Source organism: Protopterus annectens, chromosome 5.part0 (assembly GCF_019279795.1).
Source record: "Protopterus annectens isolate FY-2018-M chromosome 5.part0, PAN1.0, whole genome shotgun sequence".
Classification (NCBI taxonomy): domain Eukaryota; kingdom Metazoa; phylum Chordata; order Ceratodontiformes; family Protopteridae; genus Protopterus; species Protopterus annectens.
The window spans coordinates 1,401,252,584-1,401,278,635 of record NC_056735.1 but is presented as its reverse complement, the minus strand read 5'-3'; the positions used below and the strand labels follow the sequence as shown (position 1 = coordinate 1,401,278,635).

At 36.6% G+C, this 26,052-nt stretch overlaps 1 protein-coding gene across 1 annotated transcript in view; it reads right to left on the bottom strand.

Moving 5' to 3' along the window:
* LOC122801694 (cytidine monophosphate-N-acetylneuraminic acid hydroxylase-like) overlaps positions 1-26,052 on the bottom strand; it is a 700,032-nt gene that overhangs the window by 414,049 nt on the left and 259,931 nt on the right. The window contains exon 6 of the mRNA XM_044071206.1: positions 1,681-1,762. Coding sequence (XP_043927141.1) covers positions 1,681-1,762 — 82 coding nt within the window. The remainder of the gene's footprint in view (positions 1-1,680; positions 1,763-26,052) is intronic.

Below are 26,052 nucleotides of genomic sequence, written 5' to 3'. Positions count from 1 at the left end.
ACCAACTGTTCTCTCTAAAAGCATTGTTGAAAATAATGTGCAATTTGATAAACTTCCTATGGCCAGCTGTGGCACCAATTTGTAGTATATGCAGCAGTTTGTGAAACCTGTAGTGCTTTTTATATAGGTAAGACTGTTCTTTCTTTAAGGGGGCATAGATATGAGCATGATTACACTATAAGAACAAAGAATTATAAAAATACTTTAAGTAAGCATAGTATTAATTGTGTTATTAACAACAAGTTTCTTTTTACAGTATTAGAAAAAACTGAGATTGATCCCTTTGTGGGTAACTGCGAAAACTACCTAGAATGTAGAGAAGTTTGGTGGCAGGTTTATTTTTCAGCATACTGTCTGGTTTAAATGATGATATCAATATTACTTGCATGTTGAAAAGGAGGGCTTACAATATTCAAAGTCCATAAATTCTAATTTGTATGTTGCTTTTAATGATGTCATTGTGGTTAAGCCATGTCTGGTTTTGTATGACTTCATGTTTTAAACAAATGGGTAGTATTTTAAATTGTAGCATTTTTAAGTACCTGTTTCTTTAAGGCAACAGGTATATTTCTCATATGATGGAGCCATTTCCAGTTTAAGAAAACACAAACACACTTGTTGTACAGACTCCGACAGGGATTAAAACAGTCCAAAAATGATATCTCACTATATGTACCTTTTGAATTTTAATGATTGATCTGATGAAGTTTTACTATTAATACAATGCAAGCACTTATCCAGTATTATTATTACATTTTTGGACTGGTTTTAATCCCCATCGGAGTATGTGCAATGGGTGTGTTTGTGGTTTCTTAGTTTGTGTTTCGATTTTGGTTCCATTTCGAATTTAAATAGTGATTTGGTTTGTGTTAGTAATTCTGAAGAAGTCTTTTATATACTGGACCAAACATGCTTAATGAATGTTATTAAACTGTTCCACTTGGTATTTACTGCCTTCTGTTTTATTATTTTTTTTTTTTCTCACAGCTATTTAAGCTGACATTCTTGTTGGATAGCTGCAGGGTTTGATTCCCTTAGACTCCATTTGTCTCCTGTGTCACTTTGGCAAAGTCCTTTAGTAGATAGTGTTCCTAGGCTCTACCTGAAAAGAGATAATGGTGTCCAGTGAGCTTGCTCAGGCCTTTATCAAATGCATTACACATTTGTATTTGAATTCTTGCACACTTTACATAGCTGTTAATTAATGCTTCACTATGTGTTATTTGACTACATCCCAGCATCTCTCTTGTAGTTTAATGGGTTGCCAAATGTATTTTCAATAAATGTGACTTTAAAGGCAAGAGAGGCTTTCTGCTGCTCAAGCTAAGTCTAGTTTCAGTGTGGCAATATTGTTTAGCCAATGGCTGGTAGTGTTTTTGCTGTGAAATTTGAAATAAAAGTTTTAAACTAAATCCAAAGTTCTGATCATTTTAAAAGGAATGAAGAAAATAGCATGTATACTGACATGTTTGAACAGTGTTTTATAGTAATTGGGAATAGACAGCAAGTAACAGAATACTTATATGGTGGAGGGGGGGGCAATCCATTACCCTAGCTAGGACCCCATTTGACCATGATCTGGCTCTGTTTCATACCTGTATAAACACTGAATAGTAGCCTTGGTATGTCTGCTCACCTATGTACTAAGATGTGTTTATTATAAGATTTCAGAAATGTTACCTTTGTATTCAACAATGATGCAAGTATCCATTTCAGGATGAATCCCATCCATAAGTATCATAAATCTGAGGTTCTCATTAACCTGCAAAAAGAAAAATAATAAAGAATTATATAATCTGCATGTGTAAAACTTTTATTAATCTCTAGGCCAATCTGTGACCAACTAGGATAGGTTAATTTGAGCAAAAAAGTGAAACTGGCTAGGCTTAAATGATTCACAAGGGCAGCTAGCCTAGTACTTACCTATGAACTCAAAAACCTGTTAGCCACAACTAGTTTTCAAAACTGAAGCGCATACTGGAACAATTTAGCTACCTTTAGACTGTTTCTCTATGCAAAATTCTTGCAAGAAGTGTAATATTTGTAACTACTCTAACTATATAATTTTATTATTTGCTAGTAATGCCAGACACATCTCTAATGTTCTTATGAATAAATCATGCCTGAGTTTGTGAATAATAGCACATTTTATCAAGAAGTGGGTTATATAGTTCTTCTTCATTGGTGGCATGAACATTTATGGAATAAGTCGTCCTGCCTGTGAAAAGTAGCAGATCCGTTATACTAAAGACAGGTATAACTTACTGTAGTACGTTATTAAAATGGAGCTATAAAGTTCTGGATTAGTTTAACAGTGATAAAATATGAAACATACAAGGGTTTACAGCATATAATTGTTACAAAAAAATGTAATAAATATTAGTTTGCTTATATGGGTTTATGATGACTGGGACATTTCTGATTGTATATAAAGCATATTTACAGTGGAGGCCTAAGAAGAAAAATTTTGCACTTAATACACACTATTTAAAGCTAAAAATAAAACTAGACAAACAAAAAAGTATGTTGACATCATAAAATGCAAAAACATAAAAAACATATAACAAGATATCTAGCACTCTGAATGGATATCAGCAAAATAATTACTTTATCTAACAAATTGCACTAAATGTTTTTTAAGATCCAAAATATACTGTAAGTTCATAAGATTCAATATTTGGACAACTGCTAGTTTTCAACACTAGATTTTCAACTAGGAATACATTATACACACACATATATCTATCTATCTATCTATATATATATATATATATATATATCTATATATATATATATATATATATATATATATATATATATATATATATATATATCTATATATATATATATATATATATATATATATATATATATATATATATACATGGGTCTAGGGCACATGCTCGACTAGCATATGTCCGAATCACAAAACATCGAACACACATGCATGGAAGCGCTTAACATTGAAAAGCGCTTCCGTGTATGTGTAGTTCAAAAAGAAAATCTACGTTTCTGCAGGGGCTTCACCCCTGCACCCCACCCCCACTTTATTATTCTCACTCCGAGATCGCACTACAGTGAGGAAAAGGGAATTTTCCCTTACCCACACTGTAGTCCGATTTACGAAACAGGCACACATACACGGAAGCGCTTGTCGATGTTAAGTGCTTTCTTGTATGTGTGTTCGATGTTTTGTGATTCGGACAAATGCTAGTTGAGCATGTGTCCAGATCCTATAAATATATATATATATATATATATATATATATATATATATATATATAGGTTTACTATTAAAATGTTGTAACGGAAAACAGTTTTCAACAAAATTACTGACTTAAAAACATCAAATACCACAGATGTATAAAGCACAAATCCAAACCAAAACATCCAAAGGCAACCATGGTGAAGAAATATCTGTTTATTTAATACTTTCGACCAAAGAGTTCATCAGAATAAAAAACATCCTTTCCATCCACACTTAAATGCCCATTTCAGTTAACAACATCCAATGATAACCTTCATAAAAAATTCAGGGAACATCTCAAAATTCACATGTCACCATGCACAGATAACATTTATAAAAGCATTTAGAAAAAAACATTTAATACATATAGTTTCATTTAAACCAGACTTGTTATTAACCTGTAATCTTAATTGCCATAAGGTCTCCCTTTTTGACACAGATTTCTTGTAATCACCCCCACACAAATTTTTAGGCACTGTTTCTAATACAGAAAATTTTTGTAAACATCACGTTAAAGTATGTTTATAAAGTATATTATTGCCATATTTACTTCTTATAGCATACATATGTTCTTTAATTCTAGTTCTTAATTTTCTTGTGGTCATGCCTACATAAAATGAAGAACAAAAAAAAAAAAAAAAAACACAAAACCAGTATCTGCAAAGCGTTTAATAATCCTCTGACGTCTCGGCTTGAATCCCTTCTCAGGAGAATACATGATATCCATTATACTCTATTTTTATAGCATACAAATTAATCTAATTAAACAATTAATCTATTAATCAATCACATACTCATTTAATACAAAAATTAAAGTAAAACTCACCAGTTAAAATCAACATTCATTCCTTGAGGTGCCAAAGTGTCAAATTTTAAAATATAAATAGCTTCTTTATATAGAAGAGTATTTTTAATATTCCTATACAAATAATTATCAGATGCTTTTTCTAAAATAGTCCCCACTAAGCCCCCTGACTGACTCTGATGTGCAAAATAGAAATGTTCTGCTACTGAACTGGACATTTTAATATTTTCAATATCTCTAATGTGTTCTAATAATCTTACTTTAAAAGGTCTCTTCATTTCACCAATAAAAAAACTTGCAATAGGAACATTTTAACACATATATAATGCCCTCTCTATCACATCTAAAACATCCTTTAACATTAAACTTCCTACCATTAATTCTATCAAAGCCTGAAACAATATGTCTGCAGGCTTTACATTTACGACATACCTCAGTTCCTTGTTTCTTAGGCATAACATAAAATTTAGACTCTGTTTTAACTACCCTCCTCCCTTTGACTAAAAAAACCTTTTATGTTTCTACCTACTTTGCATGAATTTTTTTAAATTTTAGGTAGCCAGTTCTCTGCTTCCTTAGATCTTTTTAAAGAATTCCAAAAATATTTAACCATTTCTACCACCTTATCACTAAAAGTACTATATACTGTTATAAAATAAATTTCTGAATTATTTCTATTCATATTATTACTAAAATTTCCTACTTTGCCAGACTCTTTATAAACCTGTGTGTCAGATACATTCATTCTATAATAAGCTTTGTTTATTACTTCTTTATTATAACCTCTGGAGTAAAACATCATATACATTTTTTTGTATTTCTTCTTGTAATTCATGTTGGTCATTACATAACCTCTGTAATCTAATAAATTTCCCTAATAGGAGAGCTTCTATGGTATGTGGAGGATGGCAGCTAGTAGCTTTAAGATATTTAGCTTGGCCCTCAAATTTTCTGTGTATCCTAGTATGTAAATACCCTTTAGATAGATCTAATTCTACATCCAAAAACCAAACTTTTTTTCCAATTTGTATACCTTCAAACTTAAGATTAAATCTGTTTATCTGTAGACTAGAAATAACGTCATCCACTTTTGTTTCCCCCTCCTTCACACAGAAAGATTAGATCATTAATAAATCTGCTCTAGCTTTTAATATGCTGATGAAAAAATGAGGAGTTATAAACATATTCCTGTTCAAACAGACCCATACTCAGGTTCGCATATGAGGGGGCAAATGCCGCTCCCATAGCTGTTCCTTGTTTTTGTCTGTATAACTCCCCCTTGAATTAAAAAAAAATTATTAGTAAGACTGAAATATAACATTTCTACAATATATTCAGTTGCTGAACATTCACCCAGAAAGTACCTAACCGCCTCCAAACCAAAATCATAGTAGATGTTTGTGTATAGGCTTTTAACATCAAGGGTGATCCAATACATTTTTTCATTCCAGCTTACATTATGCATTTTTTGCAAACAATTTGACACATCTTAAACATAAGCTGGCAACAACAGCACCTTAGGCAAAAATAATTAATGTAAAAGATATCCTATATTACGTATAAAATAGTTACTACCAGAAACAATAAGGCGACCGGGGGTGTTATTAAGATTTTTATGGATTTTGGGTACACAGTAAAAGTATGCCATGCTAGCATTGTTATTAGTAAACTTTTTTAACATCTTCATTAGTCAAATATCCTAATCTAACTCCTTTATACAAAAGTTGCCCATATTCGCAAATAGCCAACTCACACATGTCACCATAAACTTTTTCATACACTGTCCTATCATTTAAATGGTTATAACATATTTCCAAATACTGTGAAATATGTAAGATGACTAATTTGTTACCTTTATCTGCAGGCTAAAAATGAAATCTGCATTATTTCCCAATGCCCGCAGTGCTAATCATTAATTTTTAGTTAAATTGTACATCACATTTCCAGACTTTTTAAATTTAAGAAGCTCCTGTTCAATAGAATAATTATGCATATTCTTAAATTGTATAATATCTGCACAGTTAAACACTGGTATAGATTTACTTTTCACTTTTATTTTACTTGTATCAAATAAATAATATGCATTTGAATCATCTTCCAACACACAGGAAAAAAACTATCATCACTCGAAGTAGTCACATCATCTTCAAAACTAATAGCCAATGGAGGGTTATTTTACTTTTTGTATTAAATGAGTATGTGATTTGATTAATAGATTAATTGTTTAATTAGATTAATTTGTATACTATAAAAATGGAGTGTAATGGATATCATGTATTCTCCTGAGAAGACTGATCGAGACGTCAGAGGATTATTAAACGCTTTGTGGACACTGATTTTGTATTTTTTTGTTTTAATTTAGTGTTGGAATGTGGTTGTGATAAAATGAAGGACATCCTGAACATATGGCAATGTAAATAAACCCTAAAAAGTCAGAGTTATAATGCCCTTTCACTTCCAATGCACATTCAGGACTGTGCAGTATACTAGGACCCACAGAATTGTAGGTATGCACATCATAGAATCTACATGGAAATATCCCACTATTTCTGTTAGTTTCCACATTGTGTATTTGAGTGTTATCTGCTTCCAAATATTGTTTAATTGATTTCGCCTTTTTTACTACAAACCGTGGTTCTTCCCCCACTATAGTTGCAAAATCTTTATTACCTTGGAAAACCTTCCACTTCTGGTAAACAATACTTTTTATTTTCACATAATCTACTGTCATTCTTAAACACAAACTGTTAACAGATCTATTTTCAACCTGCGATTTCTGCTTGTTTCTATGTTGAACAGTCATACCTGCCATTAAAATAGGGAGAAATTTGTTTTCTCTTTTACTAAATATTTCCTTGGCTGTAGATATTAACAACTGGGGAGCATATCTTCTCTCAATAAACATAAGTATAATATCTTGAACAGCAGACAAAAAAAAATCACTGTACTTAGTATTTAACCTTGAGGCCCTAATCATCTACCCTCTAGGAACAATCATTTTCATGTGTTCAGGATGAACACTCTCATAATGCAGGTAGTTGTTAGCAAAACATTCCTTTCTATATATGCAACTGTGAAATGTGAATTTTCACAGTCCTGTGTGAGTCTAATGTCCAAAAACCTGAAACTTAAACCTACATGCCCTTTAGTGAAGGATAAATATTCACTGCTAGAGTTAATTTCTGAAAGCATATTTTTGACCTGCTCAATCACACCATTTACTAAAAAGAACAAGTCACCCACACATCTTTTATACAAGACTACTTTTCCATACCAAGAAAAATGTTTTAGTATTTGGGTCTCCCACCACCCCATGATTATGTTCGCAAAAGAAGGGCCCACAGTGGCCCCCGTTGCCACACCTTTTTTTTGCTAATAAATCTCTTCTTAAAATAAGAAAAAAATTATTCTGTAACATTGTTTCCATCAGTTCACAGATGGTCCTTATAGTGTGGCTATTACAGGAGCTAAACTTGTATTCCACAGGAAGAGGAGATGGAACACTTCAGGTTATTTTTGGCCAAGTTTAGTTCTTATAATTGCCACATCATAAGTACCATCTGCAAACTGATGGAAGTAATGTTACAGAATACTTGTTCTCCACTCCCTACCACAAACATTCCAGATCAATCCACCCTTCCCACTCACACACAGTCCCAATCCCCATTATCCTTCCACTTAAACTCTGACACAAAGAATTGGAAGCCCATATTCACATTCTTGACTGTCCCAACCTCTCCCTCTTCCAATGCAGCCGATGGAGTACCCACTGAGCACCTAAAAATCACTGCAAATGCAATTGCTTACCCCATTAGTATACTCATAAATAGATCCATACAAGAATCCTGTGTTCACAGTACCAGGAATACTACTCACAGCTGAAGGTGCTCTCACCAAACAAAAAGAAGAAAAAGCTGTAAAAATGTGAAAGCAGCCACCACGAATATCAGCAGGACATAGGTTACAGCAACTCCCAAGTAATGACCATAGGCAATCCTTCAAAAACAGCAAGAACTTTTATTCGAATAACATGAATGAGCTTTAGCATAGCCAAGCTATGCTACCTCAGATATCAATTCAAAATGAAAACTGTAGTGCTTAAATACAGCTTTTGGCGGGCTCATTAAACATACAAATGCAATTAATCAATTATAAATTAGTAGTCATAGAGACAAAAACAATCTAAACAGTTTAAAAACAGTTTAAAAACAGTTTGAAATGCAATACCTAAAACTGTTCATATAAATTATGCACATAGCAATGTAATGATGAATCATAACCATCATTCAAATCAAACAACAAAATTTATCTAAAACAGCTCCAAAGAATTCTACAACATCAGATATACATTTTAGTTCAGTATTATGCTGACCTACATTTTCGTCAAGCATAACAGCCATTGCTGTGTTCAGAATAATAAAACTAAATAAAACAACTCACTGCTCACTAGCGTGAATATATCAAAATAGACATGAGGAACGCTAAAATCACAACATAAAAATAGAGCTTACTTTGCCTCAGTAGAACATTTCACGATCCAAAACCATGTATATATTTACAAACCATTTCTACTTTGTATATATTACACATCCAAAAGCGTTCATAGCTATACGGGGAATCACGTGCTTTTGAAGGATGACTTGAAGAAGACAAGGCTTCTTCTGGGTCCTAATGCCTAGAGTATACATAACTTTACAAGCATTAAGTTTATAACAACCGGGTTGCTTAAAACTTAATCATATCAATGAAAGGGCATTGGTTCAAATACGTAACTAAATGCCTCCCTTCTATGAACATATAAACTAAATACATAGCTAATAAAATGAGAAAAATGAGGAAATACATACAGTATATAAAAAATATATATACACAACCATAAAAGATATGTGCAAACAAGCATAAGAGCCTGTATATATGATGAATCCAAGCTCATCATATTAGCAACTAGACTATAAGACCTCTAATGTCAAATAAAGCAAGAGCTTAAATAAATATAAATATAAATATAAAGGGTGATCTGTCTATGCTGATTAAAAGTGTATCAAGCCAACATAGGCTAGAAACCACCCTGCGATGTGCCTACTAAGAGGCATTAAGATGCATGCATGAAACCTCATATCTTCATGCTGTTCTATATTGGACTTATGAAGAGGAAACATGTAGATATAAAATCAAAAGTTACAGAAAAATGATACCAGTGAATAATTCCTCTATATTAGAAATAATGTTCATGCCATAAGACAAGCTAATATTAATAAACATAGGGTATGTACTGGGTAAACCTCAAAAGGGGTGTTAATGGAATGGGAGCACCCTCAGACCATGGCTAAAAATAGACAAAGTCATACAAGAATATAAATGTTAAAGCCATCATGTCCAAACAGTATAATGGTAAGAGAACCCTACATATTTGGGAACAAAATAAATATAGTAAACTTATACAATCCTATCTCGTTCAAGTAGTATAGGTTTTAAAGGTATGTAGCTATTCAGGCCGGGGAAGGTGTGCTGCTAACTTGAGTATCCAGTGTAACTCAGCCTTGGCTAGCATGTGTTCATTGCTACCTCTCCTAGCTGTGGGTCTAATAATCTGTAAGACTCTAAAGGCAAAACAATGGGAGGGATATTCTTGTATGTGTTTAGCCAAGGCATTGGTCTCATCTTGTCTTCTAATTTCATAGAGATGGTTATAAATGCGATCACGCACCCTCTTGGGTGCTTCTACGAAAAGGCTGAGCAGAAAGACAAGTAGCCAAATAAACAACATTTTTGTATTGCAATCTGCATAAAATTTAGGTTTAAAAGTTATATCCATGCACGGGTGCTTGAATTCTTTTACTAAGGCTATTACACCTGGGACAATGTAGACAAGGGTAAGTCCCTTTAGTTGTTATATCACCCAAGAGTAGACATGTGGGTTTGCTTACATTAGTAATATGTTGATCATTACATAGTTGTTTCCTTAAATTATCACTGTTTTATAACAGAATCTGGGTGAAGAACCCATATATCCTTGATCTGCTTGTTCCCAGTGAGAACATTCCAGTTTCTTCTGATGATACATCTAATACTTTCAACTTCACTGGTATATTTAATGACATATTGTAAGGTATTACCATCACGAGTCAAATCCACAGGGACTTTATTTCTAAACCCATGGGTTGTATGTGACTCACAAATGTTGGCAGAATCTATGTCACCAATAATTTTCCTCCTGATATCTCTAACCATCTGCATATCATAGCCCCTTTCATTAAACAGATATTCTAACTTAGTGGATTCTTCATGTAAATCTTTCACATTCTGACAGAGTCTGAATATCCTGGTGAACTGACTGGTTACTATCACGAAAAGGTAATGCTGGATGCATGCTATCAGCAGCCAGCAATGCATTTCTCCAGGCAGTTTTCCTAAACAATGTAGTGGTAATGAGTCCTTCATCAGTCAAACGATCGTAACATCTAAAAATTTACCTGGTAATGGGAGCTCTCTACCGTAAACTTCAAAAAATTAGTGGTAGTATGCAGATGTTCCAATAATACTAAGAAATCTGTCCTGGGTCCTTCCCAAATTAGGAGTATATCATCCACAAACCTTTTATAATATTTAACCTGGTTAAAGGATGTATGACCAAACAGAAACTGTTTCTCCCACCAATAAACTACGAGGTTAGCATATGTTGGCACAGGGGTCCCCATAGCTACCCCCATGCCTGCAGGAAGAACTCTCCAAACATGAAAACATTATTGCTAAGAACTATATCCAACAATTGCGTAACCAAAGTGATTCTATCAGTGGAGAATTGAGTTTCCTTGTGTAGTAGTTCTCTAATATATTGAATGCCTACCTCATTGGGATAGATGTAAAAGTTTCTCAACGCCCATGGTTACAAGTAGGTAACTTCCCTAGATTTCTCTAAATGTACACTTTTCAAGGTCTCAAGTAGTTGGTAGGTATCCCTAAGTATATTACTACAGCTATCTACCACTGGACGTAAAATACTCTCAAGAAAGGTAGAAATGTGGGCCGTAACCCAACTCCCACCTGCTACAATGGGTCTCATAGGAATGGGCCATGTCTCCTTATGGACCTTCGGGAGGCCCTTAAGAATGGGTATGATCGGGTCAGTTTGCAACAGATACTCATATAACTCTAAACTGATCTGCCTGTCCCAACCTCTCCCTCTTCCAATGCAGCCGATGGAGTACCCACTGAGCACCTAAAAATCACTGCAAATGCAATTGCTTACCCCATTAGTATACTCATAAATAGATCCATACAAGAATCCTGTGTTCCCAACCTTTGGAAAAAAGCATACATACTCCACAAAGGAGGTTCCTCAACCGATATTTCCAATTTTTGCCTCATAGCTATTCTATCTCCCTTATCTAAACTGTTGGAAAAATGTATACACAAACAACATCTACATTTCAATCACAACAATCAAATCCTTTCAAAAATACAGCATGGTTTCAGACCAGTTCATAGCACTTTCACTGCCCTAATATCCTGTATGGATCAAGTGACTCTGGGAAGTTTTTCTCCACTCTATTTCTGGATGTATTCAAAGCTTTTTTTTTCCCCAAACATCTGTATTACATTTTCAGATATGACAAAAGCAATCTTATGTTTATATAAATGAAAAACATACAGAATATTATCACTTTAGTTGCAAACAGTTTACATCACGGACACCATTGAAACAACTGCAGTTGCAAACATTATACTTCACTTATCAACCATCCAGTCATTGTCAGTTAAACATTACATCGCTCATTCAAATACTGCCTCTTAAACCTCGTTCCTGCTCTGCATATATTGTTCCCACAATTCCCATTTTTTTCTATGTAGTTTGCTCCTTCCCTTTTCTAAATATCCCAATTCCAGTTGTTTTATCTCTGTTACTATATTCACTACTTCTAGTAAAGTTGGTCTAGACTTTGATTTCCACTTCCTAGTAATTGCTTTTTTGGCAGCCACCATAATTAGATTCAGCAAGGCTTTACTATGTCTAGGCATTTCCGATTCTGTAGCATAACTCAAAAAAATCATCTCCCCAGTCAATCCAATCTGCTCACCCAGCATCTCCTACAGAAGATCTATCCAAAGCTTTAGGTATTATCTTTCACCCTCTGCTCCTCTCTCAGCTCTCTAATATTGGACTCTCTACCCCATCACTCAACTAGTTCAATAGCTACCTAACAAACAGAGAACATGCTGTAAAATGGCACACACCTATCTCGCTCTATATATATATATATATATATATATATATATATACACATACACACACACACACACACCGACACACACACACACCCATTCCTATTATTCCTGATTGATTATTACCAATTAAGACTTTCAACTCTCCGTCATATGATATATGACAGCTCTATCGAGCTATCTTAATTTTGATGGTAAACACATATATATATATATATATATATATATATACACAACCCCTCAGGGGTCCCCCAGGCTCTATTTTAGGATCTCTACTTTTCAACATATTTATCAACAACTTCCATTTAGCATTTCACCAGGGATCTCTTGTACAATATGTAGATGATTCCACTATTATCTGCTCTGCAACAGACTTCACTCAGCTGCAACAGACTAAGTCTGCATTCTCCATTATAGAATCCTGGCCCCACAACAACCCCCCAAATAAAACCAAGCTCATAATTTTCACTCCAAGGAGAAATACTTCCCTCAACAAAATGCAATTTAACATACTTTCCATGAACAAAACAAAAACTGAAATAGCTACCAATACCAAACTGCTGTGTCATAATCGATGAAAACCTAAAATCTGAAAAACACAACCAAAATAACATCAATAAGACCCACAAAAACTAGGACTTCTTTACAGACATAAACAAGTCCTTTCCTTCCTATCAAAACAAGTACTCACATCCACCTACCTACTTCCTTCTCTGGTCTATGGTGCCCAACTCCTTATCAACCTCCAATTCTCACTTAAAACTAAACTAGAAATGTGCTACAACAAAACAGTCAAATTTGCAACATGCTCTCACCATTCTACCCATCACTGCACACCCCTAAAAACATTAAACTGGCTGGAATTCCACCACTATCTCACATATCTACAACTTTCTACCACACACAAACTTCTCACAAAAAAGTCAAGATTGCCCTGCCTTAAGTCCCTTGTTTTCCCACTACAACCCCAACAGGTCTCTAAGATCTGAGAAGCAAGCATCTCCTCCTTCAATTCCACAAACCAAAACTACCTGCAGGCCAACTACTTTACTCTTGGACAATAGCAAAAACTTGGAACAGTCTTCCTCTAGCCATTCGCAGCATTCATAGCCCTGGTTCTTTCAAAACAGCTCTCGGAAACCACCTCCAATCCAGCTGGCTCTATAACTGTAATAGGCCTCCACCTTCCATAACCTAGTTCTCAAACACCCTGTCATCATTCCATATCTTCCCTACCCTTTCCTGAATAACTTTTTATACTCCTATTATTCTAGACCTCTTCCTCATCTATCTAAACTTACTATATCAAATTCTCTCATTTGTGTTACCCACTACTCTTTTTCATATAACGTGCCTTCTTCCTCCTTACACTCATCCTATCACTTTTACCCCTTCCTCTAGCCATCCCCCTGATCCAGCACACTACATCTTGTCACACTTCTCTTCTCCTACTCTCTACTACTAGAATTTAGCTGCTAGAAAACCTAATAATGTAATTTTTAGCTCAAACCTCTCACACTCAAACTAGCTATGTACTTGGTATAAAGCAACCCTTTCTAGCTGCGTTCTTGACTTAATTTAACCCATGCTGCTATTTTTACTTTGTATTAGATTGTGCTGTGCGCTTGTTCCTTTGCATGTTCTACCTTATAAAAGCTTTTTTTTTTGCAATGTATAACTTTTCTGTAGAACGTTTCTATATAATAAATTATAACATTTTTCTTTGAATGTTCAAGCTTGTAAAAACACTTATCTTTCATGCTTTGTATGTTTTCTGTGGAGCTTTTCTCCCCGGGTCTCCACTGAAAATGGGCTCTTCATGGCCCAGTGGGCTATCTTGGTAAACCAATGCCAATAAATAAATAAATAAAATCTAACAAATTCATGCATCTGCAATATTTAAGAGGCTATGTAATGAGTAATCGATCAGCTTAATGAAGCACCTGGCAGTCTAAACACTTGCTGTTGCTGATTTTTGTTATATTTTATTTTAACACATTTATTCGTGTTTGTGTGTGTGTGTGTGTGTGTGTGTGTGTGTGTGTGTGTGTGTGTGTGTGTGTGTGTGTGTGTGTGTGTGTGTTATTTTGCAGTTCTCTAGAAAATAATGAACAGGTTTCCAAAAGACAATGTTGGGGGATATCAAAAGAAAGAGAGAGAGCAAGGATGGGGGGAGAGAGAGAGAGAGGGAGAGAATACTCTGAAAGTAACACGATGACAAAGTACTACACATATATGTTTGACTGATATAGTTGCACAGGAAGAGATGATATCCTGAAGTGTTATTTCCAAATCATGTCACCAGAATGTTAGTATAAAATGTGTCATTGCAGAATTCGCCCATCCCCAGTATTTGTGATGCCTACATTTGCACATTTGGTACTGCAGTTGGAGAAATAAGTTATGTAATTATTTTGAATGTCTGATGCTGTCATTATATGAACTACATATTATTATAAAATGGATTTATGAGTGGGAAGCACAATAAAATGTGTCTCAGGATGTCTTAGGAAGTCCTAGAAGTGGATGTGTGTGTTGCATAGAAGCCCAGGTATAATTGTTCTTGGACCTGTTTCTCATATCTGAGATACTGAATATATAACATGCAGAATGCTTGTTTTAAAGACTCACACTTTGTTTCTTGCATGAAAGATGATTCTTTCCCAACCTAAGTGCCATTTCGGACATGATTGAAGCTTTGTTGTGGACAGCTTTTTGAAACTTTAGCTTTTTGCTTTGTTTTTGATCAGCGTGGTCTAATCACAATTTTGTCATTATCCTGGAGGGTTTTTAAAGCTGTCCTTTCCAAGGAATTTAAATTATGAAACTCTGATCTAAAACCTTCTTTCGAATATAAGTTATAGAAATCATTAATACACACTCTCTAAACTATCCACTAAGGGATACGAATCTGGTATAAAGGTTGAAGGTCTCCTAAACATACCAGCAAATGCTGTTGTATGTGTGCCATTACTAAACTGTAAATGCAAATTCAAACTCCTAGTAAATAGTTTCAACTCTACAATTAAGGCACTGATGTCCAATCCCTGAGATGGAACAAAAGATAAACCCTTATTCAAAACCCTCTTTTCAACATTTGTTAATACATAACTGGATAAATTTATTACCAGTTCTGAAATGTTGTTTTGTGTGACCTCTTCTGCCCTTCTGCTATGTCGCTCGATTGTTTGCGCTTCTTCGTGTTGTTCTGCGGACTCCAAGCCCTGGTTTTCATAGTCTGAATCGATAAAGGGAAAGACAAAGCTGGATTCTCATTTATGGCTATGTTAGCAAAAGGTAAAGTAGTTTTCCTTCTGACAACTGGTACGTTGTCTACTGGGGTCTGCGTTAAACCCTCATTGCTGTTGGAGGCAAGCTGACCTTCCATAGGAGTGTCATTAGCAGTAATGGCTCTATTCAAAGAGCGCAAAGCTTCTTCTACTGTCTGTGGCTGTCGTTCAGCTGTATACATCGCTGGAATGTTTTGTGTAGTTCCAGCATTAAGAATAGTAATTATACGACCTTCCTGTGCCTCAACTACTTCATTAATGGATAAGCACGAAGCTGGAAGGGTGGAAGTGTTGGGGAGTGCTGAGTTGTTGCCATCCGATCTATTGATAGCTGGTATACTCGTAGTGGCTGTAGAATGCGAACGGGTGGATTCCCTCGGCCAAGAGAAGACGTTCCCATGCGAAAAATCAACGCAGTCACGCTCAAGCTTCTATTTCTTCAGTAGTAACAGTCTATTGTCTGTTGCTGCTACTGAAGCCGATAAGTCGGAAAAAAACTCAGTAAATTGTTCATGTGAGAGGCAGGTAGACAAAGTTTGTTCAATGACTAATGCTTCCTTGATTAAATCAGCCTCTATGTTATTATACTGTTTGATCAACAGTCTCATATAATTATAGCTAGTTTCAGTATTAAGTCTCTGCCAATCTGATAATAAGTCTGGGTAAGTAGTGCCAAATGTTGGCATTTTGAGAATTCGTAATCCCCTAGGCACTACTTTAAAAGAAAGGCAGGCTTCCATGTGTTCTTTCTGCCAAACAGTATTCCTTATTTTTAACACACTATCCTCCAATTTCCTCATAGACTGCAATACAGTGTGACCCAGTCTCTGCCCATTGTGGGCTGCTGTAGAAGTTGCTAGTTGAGCATAGGAAAGTTACTCTTCTTATCATTATTATCTCGCTTAACCAGTAACAACACGGATTTTGAAGTAGCTTTAACCAAACTGCAGGATGAATTTAAAAATAGGGGTTATCATGACAGAGATTTATTAAATTTAGAATCTGTTTAACGTGAAGGGAAGGCTAAACCCTATGTACACAAGCGCCCCAATACAGATTTGGAAGTGGTTGGAGCTCCCACAAACAAGAAAAGAATGGTTATTACCTACGCTGATAGGAATAGGAAGATCACAGATGTCATCAAGAAGAATTGGGGGATTTCATTATTAGATGAGAGGCTGAAGACCATCACCCCAGTTTCTCTTACAAAAAGAGTAGAAGCTTGAAAGACATGCTGTGTTATGAGAGTGAGAAGGACAGTAGACCTCAATCAGCTAGGAAAGGTACTTTCCCATGTTGTAATTGCAATCACTGTTCTTTTATTTCGAAGAATGTTAGGTTTGAACATCCGGACACTAAGAAGGTTTATGAGTTCAACCATTATGCAGATTGCAGGACTCGAAACCTGGTATACCTAGCGGTATGCCAAACATGCACTATGTTCTATGTAGGGAAGACTAATAGGACCCTTAGGGAGAGGATCAGGGAGCATTTATATGCCATTAACAAAGAAAATGAAACCAATGCATTAGCAAGGCACGTTCTTTTGAAAGGCACTAAACACAATTTTGAGTTTTTAGCACTGGAGTTGATTCATACCTCCATGAGACTAGGGAACATAGGGAATTTCACTGAAAAGGAAGAGAACAAATGGATTATTAAACTGCAAGCAGACGTTGGGCATGGCCTCAATGAAAAAGTTACTATTAAACATTTCCTTAGAGATCGTGCCTTTAAACACAATTGATTTTTATGTTTTATTTACATCTTTATCTTTATGTTGCTTTTGATGTGTTTTTAGCCAAATCTATTTTTTAGCTATTTTTAAGCTAAGTTCATTGAATTTGTAAGGTTTTTATGCAATGTATAATCATGTGCACCTCACAGGTGAGATACTATTATAATTGTGATTAAACAGCTATTGATCCATGTGACTATGCTGTAGAGTATTTTAAGGGAACTGTTTGTTAAGTTTTTATTCAAGTCTGATGAAGCGTCCATTGCAGATGTGAAAGCGCTTCCATTGTTCTTAATAAAGGATTTTTTCGTAAGACTGGTTGGCTTCGATTGTCGTGGAGTACCTGTACCTTTATTTTGCTGTTTCCTCATACAATATCACAACTCCTCTCTAGGCACCCTGCCATATGCTTTCTCTAAGTCCACAAAGACACAATACAACTCCTTCTGACCTTCTCTGTACTTTTCCATCAACACTCTCAGAGCAAACATCACATCTGTAGTGCTCTTTCCTGGCATGAAACCACACTGCTGATCACTAATCACCACCTCCTTTCTTAACCTAGCTTCCATTACTCTTTCCCATAACTTCATACTGTGACTGATCAATTTAATCCCTCTGTAGTTACTACAGCTCTGCACATCACCCTTATTCTTAAAAATCCATACCAAAACACTTTTTCTCTATTCCTCAGGCATCCTCTCACTTTCCAAGATTATATTAAACAATCTAGTTAAAAACTCCACTGCCATTTCACCTAAACACCTCCATGCTTCCACAGGTATGTCATCTGGACCAACAGCCTTTCCATTCTTCATCCTCTTCATAGCTATCCTTACTTCCTCCTTGCTAATCCATTGCACTTCCTGATTCACTATCCCCACATCATCCAACCTTCTCTCCCTCTCATTCTCTTCATTCATCAGCCCCTCAAAGTACTCTTTCCATCTGCTCAACACACTCTCCTCGCTTGTGAGTATGTTTCCCTCAATATCCTTTATCACCCTTACCTGCTGCACATCTTTACTAGCTCAGTCCCTCTGTCTAGCCAATCGGTACAGGTTCTTTTCTCCCTCCTTAGTGTCCAACCTTTCATACAACTCTTCATATGCCTTATCCTTAGCCTTCACCACCTCTCTCTTTCCCATGCACTTCATCTCCTTATACTCTTGTCTACTTTCTTCATCTCTCTGACAATCCCACTTCTTCTTCGCCAACCTCTTTCTCTGTATACTCTCCTGTACTTCCTCATTCCACCACCAGGTCTCCTTGTCCTCCTTCCTCTTTCCAGATGTCACACCAAGCACCTTTCTAGCCATCTCTCTTACTACCTCTGCTGTAGTTACCCAGCTATATGGTAACTCTTCACTGCCACCCATTGCCTATCTTAACTCTTCCCTGAACATCACCTCACAATTACCCTTTTTCAATTTCCACCATTTGATCCTTGGTGCTGCCCTCACACTCCTCCTCCTCTTCTTGATCACCAATGTCATCCTACAAACCACCATCCTATGCTGCCTAACTACACTTTCCCCTGCCACCACTTTACAGTCTCCAATCTCCTTCAGACTGGCCCTTCTACATAAGATATAATCCACCTGTGTGCATCTTCCTCCACTCTTGTATGTCACCCTATGCTCCTCCCTCTTGTTAAAATACATATTCACCACAGCCATGTCCATCCTTTTCGCAAAATCCACTACCATCTGACCTTCTGCATTCATTTGCTTAACACCATACCTACCCATCACTTCCTCATCACCTCTGTTCCCTTCACCTACATGCCCATTTGAAATCTGCTCCAATCACCACTCTCTCACCCTTGGGTACAGTCATTACCACTTCATCCAACTCACTCCAAAATTTTTCTTTCTCATCCATCGCACACCCAACTTGTGGAGCATATGCACTAACAACATTCATCATTACACCATCAGTTTCCAGCTTCATAAACATCACTCTATCCGACACTCTGTTCACCTCCAAAACACTCTTAGCAAACTGTTCCTTCAGGATAACCCCTGTGCTATTTCTCCTCCCATCCACACCATGATAAAACAATTTGAACCCACCTCCGATACACCTAGCCTTGCTCCCCTTCCATCTGGTCTCTTGCACACACAATATACCAACCTTACTTGTGTCTATCACATCAGCTAGCCCTCTCCCTGTACCAGTCATACTGCCAACATTCAAAGTTCCAACCCTCACTACCACAGTCCTAACCTTTACCTTCCTTTGGGCATGCCTTCCCCCTCTTCTCCTACTCCCTGTAGTATTTACATTACTGGCAAATTGCTAAGGTGATCAAGTGCAATGCACAGCTACAAAATGCAGTACCACACTTTAGCTGTAGGTCTTGACTTTCTAAACAAATGTCTAACACCATTGTACACAAGTCAGGAGTTTAAAAAGTCATCTCATTCCTGTTTTGTGGCATGTATTTGACCTCTCATGCAGGTGAAAGTGCAACCACTTAATTTTAATTATTTAGAAGTAACATTTGATGCAAGTCAAAACAGTGCAGAAAAAAGGCAGCATTTCTGCAGCATCTATAGAAGTTCTTCCCACCCTGGAAGTGTGCCTAGATACGTGCAGTTTCCCAGGGTTTTTATATTCTCGTTTTGTCACTGTAGAACCTTTGTTCATGAATCCTATCCTATAGACCTTTTCATTCCTCTATCTTGCTTGGCATGAATACCCACATCACTTGTTATGGGGGCTATATTCTTTTATCTAGGTAGTCAGGGGTGAGAGTCAAGTGCTAGCAGGCCATCATTTACAGCTGGCTTAGATTTTTTTAAGTATACTTTAACCACACCCTCTTGAGGCAGGTGCCAAAGTGAAGGACGCCTGCACCTTCCCCATTGCGTGTGGATGTTTCCATAAATAGTGTGCAACCATGGCTTGGAAGAGCCAAGAACATATACCCAGTTCATAAACAGCATGTTGCGTGTAAAACTTCCAGGAAGTGGGAGCACCTCCACTGAGTGAAGTACCAGCACTTGTTTTCATTCAAGATATGGAAAAGATCAGTAATGTTTTGAAATTCAGGACCCACTATAGTGAGTCCAGTAATATAGATGCTGAATGGCTGAAAAAAACAGACTTACATATACCTAGTCCAAGTCCAAGATTTCCACTTCTCAGAATATCTTATCTCCAATGTATGACAATCTCAGAGTTGGTATATACAAGTTCAGGGGTATGGGGGTGCAGGGAGACTTGCCTTCTTGCAAAAAAGAAGTTTAAAAGAAGAACAATATTGGCCCTTATTATTCCTTTCAAAAGGAAACAGAAAACAAAGCATATATCTACTTCTCCTCAAATTTCTTTGGATAGGAGTAATTTTCTGGATCAGTCTCTTGGTTTAATTCAGGCTATTGATCCTGCTTGTAATGTAGTTTCTGATAAAAGAAAGAGGGATGCCTTCTTTTCCTGAGGAGATTAAATATTCTGAATCTGAAAAGGAAGATGCAGGGACAGATATTTTTTTTCTCCGATTTCTGATTCTGTCTCAGAGGAATGCTTAGTTTCTGATTCTCCCTGTGGGAGTTTCTGTTTCTCTGAGACTATTGCTAGAATATGCCAGTCTTTTCAGTGGGAGAACACTGAGGTTTCTCAGTCCCTCAGAAATTACTATGAGCTGTTACAGAAGGATTTTTCAGCTCATATACCCATTTCTCCTGTCTGCTTTAGAGGATGTGAGTATTACTGCCTGCAATTTTTTCTGCTAGCCAGCTGTCCATAAAAAGGCACATAAAATGTATAAAGTTCCTCAGTCTTTTACAATTTTATACACTATTCTAAAACCTGACCCAGCAGCTATAGCTCTAGCTGGTCCTACTGCTGCTAAGCACTTAGTCAATTTCAGTTCTACTCTTTCTGATAAGGATGGGAAAATTGTCAATAGGTGTGGGGAAAAAGTGTATGCTTATGCAACTTTGATTTTCAGAATTTTGAATTGTCAGGCTCAAATGTTTAAGTTTGTCCTGATTAATTATGAAAGTACAAGGAATGTTTTATCTGTAGATTTTCCTGTGAGAAAAAATCTGCTTTAAACAACTAAGTTTTTGTATTGCACAGGTCACTACTCATTGTTTACAATGTGTATATATATATATATATATATATATATATATATATATATATATATGCCTCTTTATATGCCTCTTTTGATACTTCTTCCAGGGTTATGGGCTGTGCGGTACTGGCTTGAGGAGGATTTTTGGTGTCATGGCATCTGCGATTTTCATGATGCTCCTGGCAAGACTCCACATGAGAAAGATGCAATGGTATCAGAAATCTCATTGGACCCAGCAACAACACCCCTTTACTTCTTCAAATCTCAGTGCTGGAGTTAGTCAGAAGAAAAATCATTTAGTGGAGAAAACAGATATCCTTAAATCCAGGTGTTCCCTTTTTCCTCCTTGCTCCAAAGCAGTCAGTCACCCATAGATGTCTTAAACTTTGCTTGGAAAGCAGTTACAGGAGGGATAAAAGTGCAGAGGTGTGGGACACCAGGGATTGGCATGAGCACATAAATATCAAGGAGATGCTTGGCCTGATCATGGCACTAAACTCTCTGAACCATCTTTGGTGCCTGGGACCTTTTCAAGTGGATACAGACAATATTACTGTCATGGTACATGAACAGGCAAGGGGAAACCAGGTTATATCTCCTTGGCAGACTAGCCATGTTAGCTTGGGATACAGCTTCACAGGCACAATCACACTAAACTGCAGTCCTACATTCCATCAGAGAAAAATTGTGTGGCAGATAAGCTAAGCGGGATCAGGGCAGTCCCTAAGAAACTGAAACTAGGTCAGGCTGGGGGCTCTTCCAAAATTTGATTCACCTCTGGGGAGTTTTTCAAGTAGCTCTCTTTGCCTCCTTCCTGAGCAATCAGCTGGCAAAATTCTGTTCCAGGACTTCATGCAAGAATGCCTAGAAGACAGATGCCTTTTCTCCTTGGACAGGAATGTTCCTGTATATATTTTTATCCTTTACACTAATATCCAAGGTACTTCTGAAGGTTCAGAAGGAATCCCCCAAGATCACTGTGGTGACTTTCTTCTTGCCCAGGCAATTGTGGCTCTCCCGTGTTTTGGAAATGGCCAGGGCAATTACCACAAGCTTCCTCACAAACTTGATCTACTTATACATGAACAGGTGTGTTTTATGCATCCCAACATCAATCAATTTCAGTTGACAGTTTGGATGATAGGGTCTTAATTCCTTTTTGGCAATTGTTCACTGAGAACGAGCAACAGGTACCAGTGGAGATAAGAAAGCCTGCTCCTAGAAATTCATATATTAGCAAATGGAAAAGATTTTCTAATTGTTGCCCACAACAAAGCCAGCATCCATTCAGGGGTATTTGTTCTCTAGTTTTACTACATTTGTGTGAGTTACTATCTTATGGCCATTCTTATTCTTTTATCAAGGTTCATTTATTGTCTATTTCAGCATGTCTGCCCATGGATCCTCCTGTTTCAATGCAATCTCATGTCAAAATGCTTTTGAAAGAGGTTTTGCATAAGACGCCTTCAAGAAAACCAGTGGCCACTCCTTGAGATCTTAATTTTATGTTAGAGAAGCTAGTACCTGCTCCATTTGAACCAGCTAACCTGGCTGACTTTAGGTTCTTAATATGGAAAACAGTTTTACTCATTTCTCTGATCTCTGCAACAAAGGTATCTGAGTTTCAATCTTATCTCATTTTCCATAGGACTTCTTTGAGAACTAATCCTTTTTATGCATAAAGTGGTATCTGAATTTGCTTCAAGCCAAACTATCTGGCTCTCCATTTTCTTTCCTGAATCTAAAAATGAGGGAGGAAGGATACTCCATAACTTGGATGCCCATAAACAACTCAGGTGCTGTCCTGACAGAATTAAATCTTTCAGTTCTTCAGATCAATTGTTCATTTATTGTAAAGATAAAAAGAAGGGGCAGCTTGTGTCAAAACAGACTATTTCTAAATGGTTGTACTAAGACTATTATTTTTTACTATACACATCATAGGAAAACTATTCCAGGCAGGCAGGGTCGAGGCCCACTCTACCAGGTATTTTTGTAAGCGGTTGGATTCTAGAAGTATTGTAGAAGCTGCTACTTGATCCTCTGTACATACTTTTATGAAGCACTATAAGCTTGATTCCTTCTGTAAATCCAGATCTGGCTTTGCTAGGACTGTTCTCCAGGGGGTCTTGGATGCTTCTCCTTCCATCTCTCAAACGTAGTTAGCTATGGTAATCTACCCATATAGCTAAGGCTACTGCAGCAGTGATCAATATGATAAACATAGTACAGTTGTGTAAATAAACTTACCATAACAGTAGATGTTTGAATGATCACTGCTGCAGTAGCCGCTCCCTCCTCCATCCCCTTGTTTTTTGGAGTGCTTTTTATGTCAGGGTACAGACATTTATTTTTTGTTCACAGCTTTGTCCTTTTAGGGCTCAGCCTCCATCCCACTGTTGGTAGGATGTTCTGAACGGCTTCATGCACAAACTTGTTTTTTAATCATCTCACCTTGAGCTGCCTGACAGTTTGGGCAATTAGATGGTGCTCCAAAACCTTGGAAGCTGGCCAGCTGTTATATCCTTGGCAAGATATAACCCATATAGCTAAGGTTACTACAGTAGTGATAATTCCAACATCTAGTATTATAGTAAGTCTTGTTACACAACTGTACTTTATTATGTCTGAGCAAATGGAATGATTACTCATGCTGTTCTAGAACTTGACCAGAGTGGTAATTAAAACATGGTTTGTCCTTCAAGGACACCACCCTTCCTATTTTTAGTTATTTATTTATTTAATCGTCCACTGTTAACTGGGTAAAGTCCCACTAGGCTAGTGGCCTCTTTTGAGGGGAAAGTCAAGATGGTATTTATTCTACTAGGTGAAATTTGGCCAGGGAATGGGAGAACTTCCCCTTCTCTTTTCGATAGGTGCTGTAGGATCTTTTACATCCACATGAGGTATCACCAACTCAAGCAAATAAGACCTTGATTTAACATTTCATCTGAAGGATGTAGTGCCTCAATTGCATGAAAATTGTGTTTCAACCTATAGGCAATATTTTAAGAAATATCATCCAGTCTGCCTGGGAAAACATCTGCAGTTGCTTCCATAGTGATGCTATGTATAGTCTAACAATTATCCCTAATTGCAAAAATCACAGAGCCACATCCTTATTAGGGCCCCATGATATCAAGAGATTGAGCAGTATCCAGTATGAGGCTTTGATAATAATGACTCTCCACAAGGTTTTTCCAATAAGACAGCATCCATTTTCTATATTGGCTGAACAAATTTGCATGGTCAAAAATTTATGGTGCTCATCTCCTTATAGCTTGTGGCAGCCTTCACATGGAACAGCTTGGCAATGCTCCTTTTCTGCTTTCCTCTAAGGAGTCCAGTAGCTTTTACAAATAACACAAACTTGTTGTGTTAGCAGTCATGGGATATCTTTTGTTTGCCATACAGTCTTCATTTGGACCTGGCCAAATCTCCCCTAGTAGTATAATTATCACCTCATGCTTCTCCCGAAAATGGCACTTATTATAGTGAGCCTAACCCAGTCAACAAAGGATAAATAAACAACAAATAAATAAAATAAATAAAAGACCATTACAGGGAACTCAAAAGTGTCAAACCTCGAAATGTGTTGCAATGTCAAACATGCATTCCTAAAAGTGAGTGTTAAGGATCATATGCTAATCTCTACTATTACGCCCTATGATAATATTCACAACTTCTGGACAGGCCTGGAAAAATTGAGAGTTGGGGAGAAAAACAGAATGTGTCAGGGAGTGCCTCATTTGAAAGAAACTCCATATGTATGAAAGTGGAAGATTAAGTTTTTGTCGGAGATAGTCAAAATAAGCTAGGTATCTACTTTCTGCATTAATTGTGATGTCTATAAGATATCTCTCCAACTAATCTGGCCAACAAAGCCTAGTTTACCCAACCCTCAACTCCAGATGGGACCATAAGGGTAACACATTCTCCAAGCATAACACCATATTATTACAGTTAGAAAACTTCCTTGGGCATTTAAAGGTAACACTTAAGGTAAAGCAGCCCCTGAGGTGACATGCCAAGGGCTTCTTGTAACACTGAATAGTTTTATGCAAGCTTGAGTTGTGAAGAGCAGTCTGAGGATATATACCTTGCTTCTTCCACCTGCAGCATGTCTTTGGGATGTGGAGGATATATACCTTGCTTATGATGTCTTAATATATACTGGAGTGCATTTCTCTTGAAATGTACAGGGTATCATACAGACACAATTATGTATTTTGTATACATGCATGCACACACAAATTATATGCATATATGAGTGTCAAATGATATATTACTGCATGCATTTTGCTGCTTGCTGAAATGCTGGTGTTTTTTGCTGGTGGTACAGCTGGTTGAATTCTGTAAAGACTGAGTTTCATCAGATTTACCGTAACATAATTTAAGGGTTTTATTCCATTCTTCGGGATTTTGAGAACTTGGACTTAATACATTTAATTTCCAAGTGTGTAGCAAAAGACCCCCCCCCCATGTAAAAATTGTTTTCTGCTATTGGTTTACATTTGCAATTACTTCTTTTAGATGGTTTTGGTGCAATAAGTGGTAATTGTTGAGGTTTTTTTCAATGTTTTATGTTTTGAACAAACTCACAGGTGATTATTCATTGTATACTCATATATATATATATATATATATATATAGAGAGAGAGA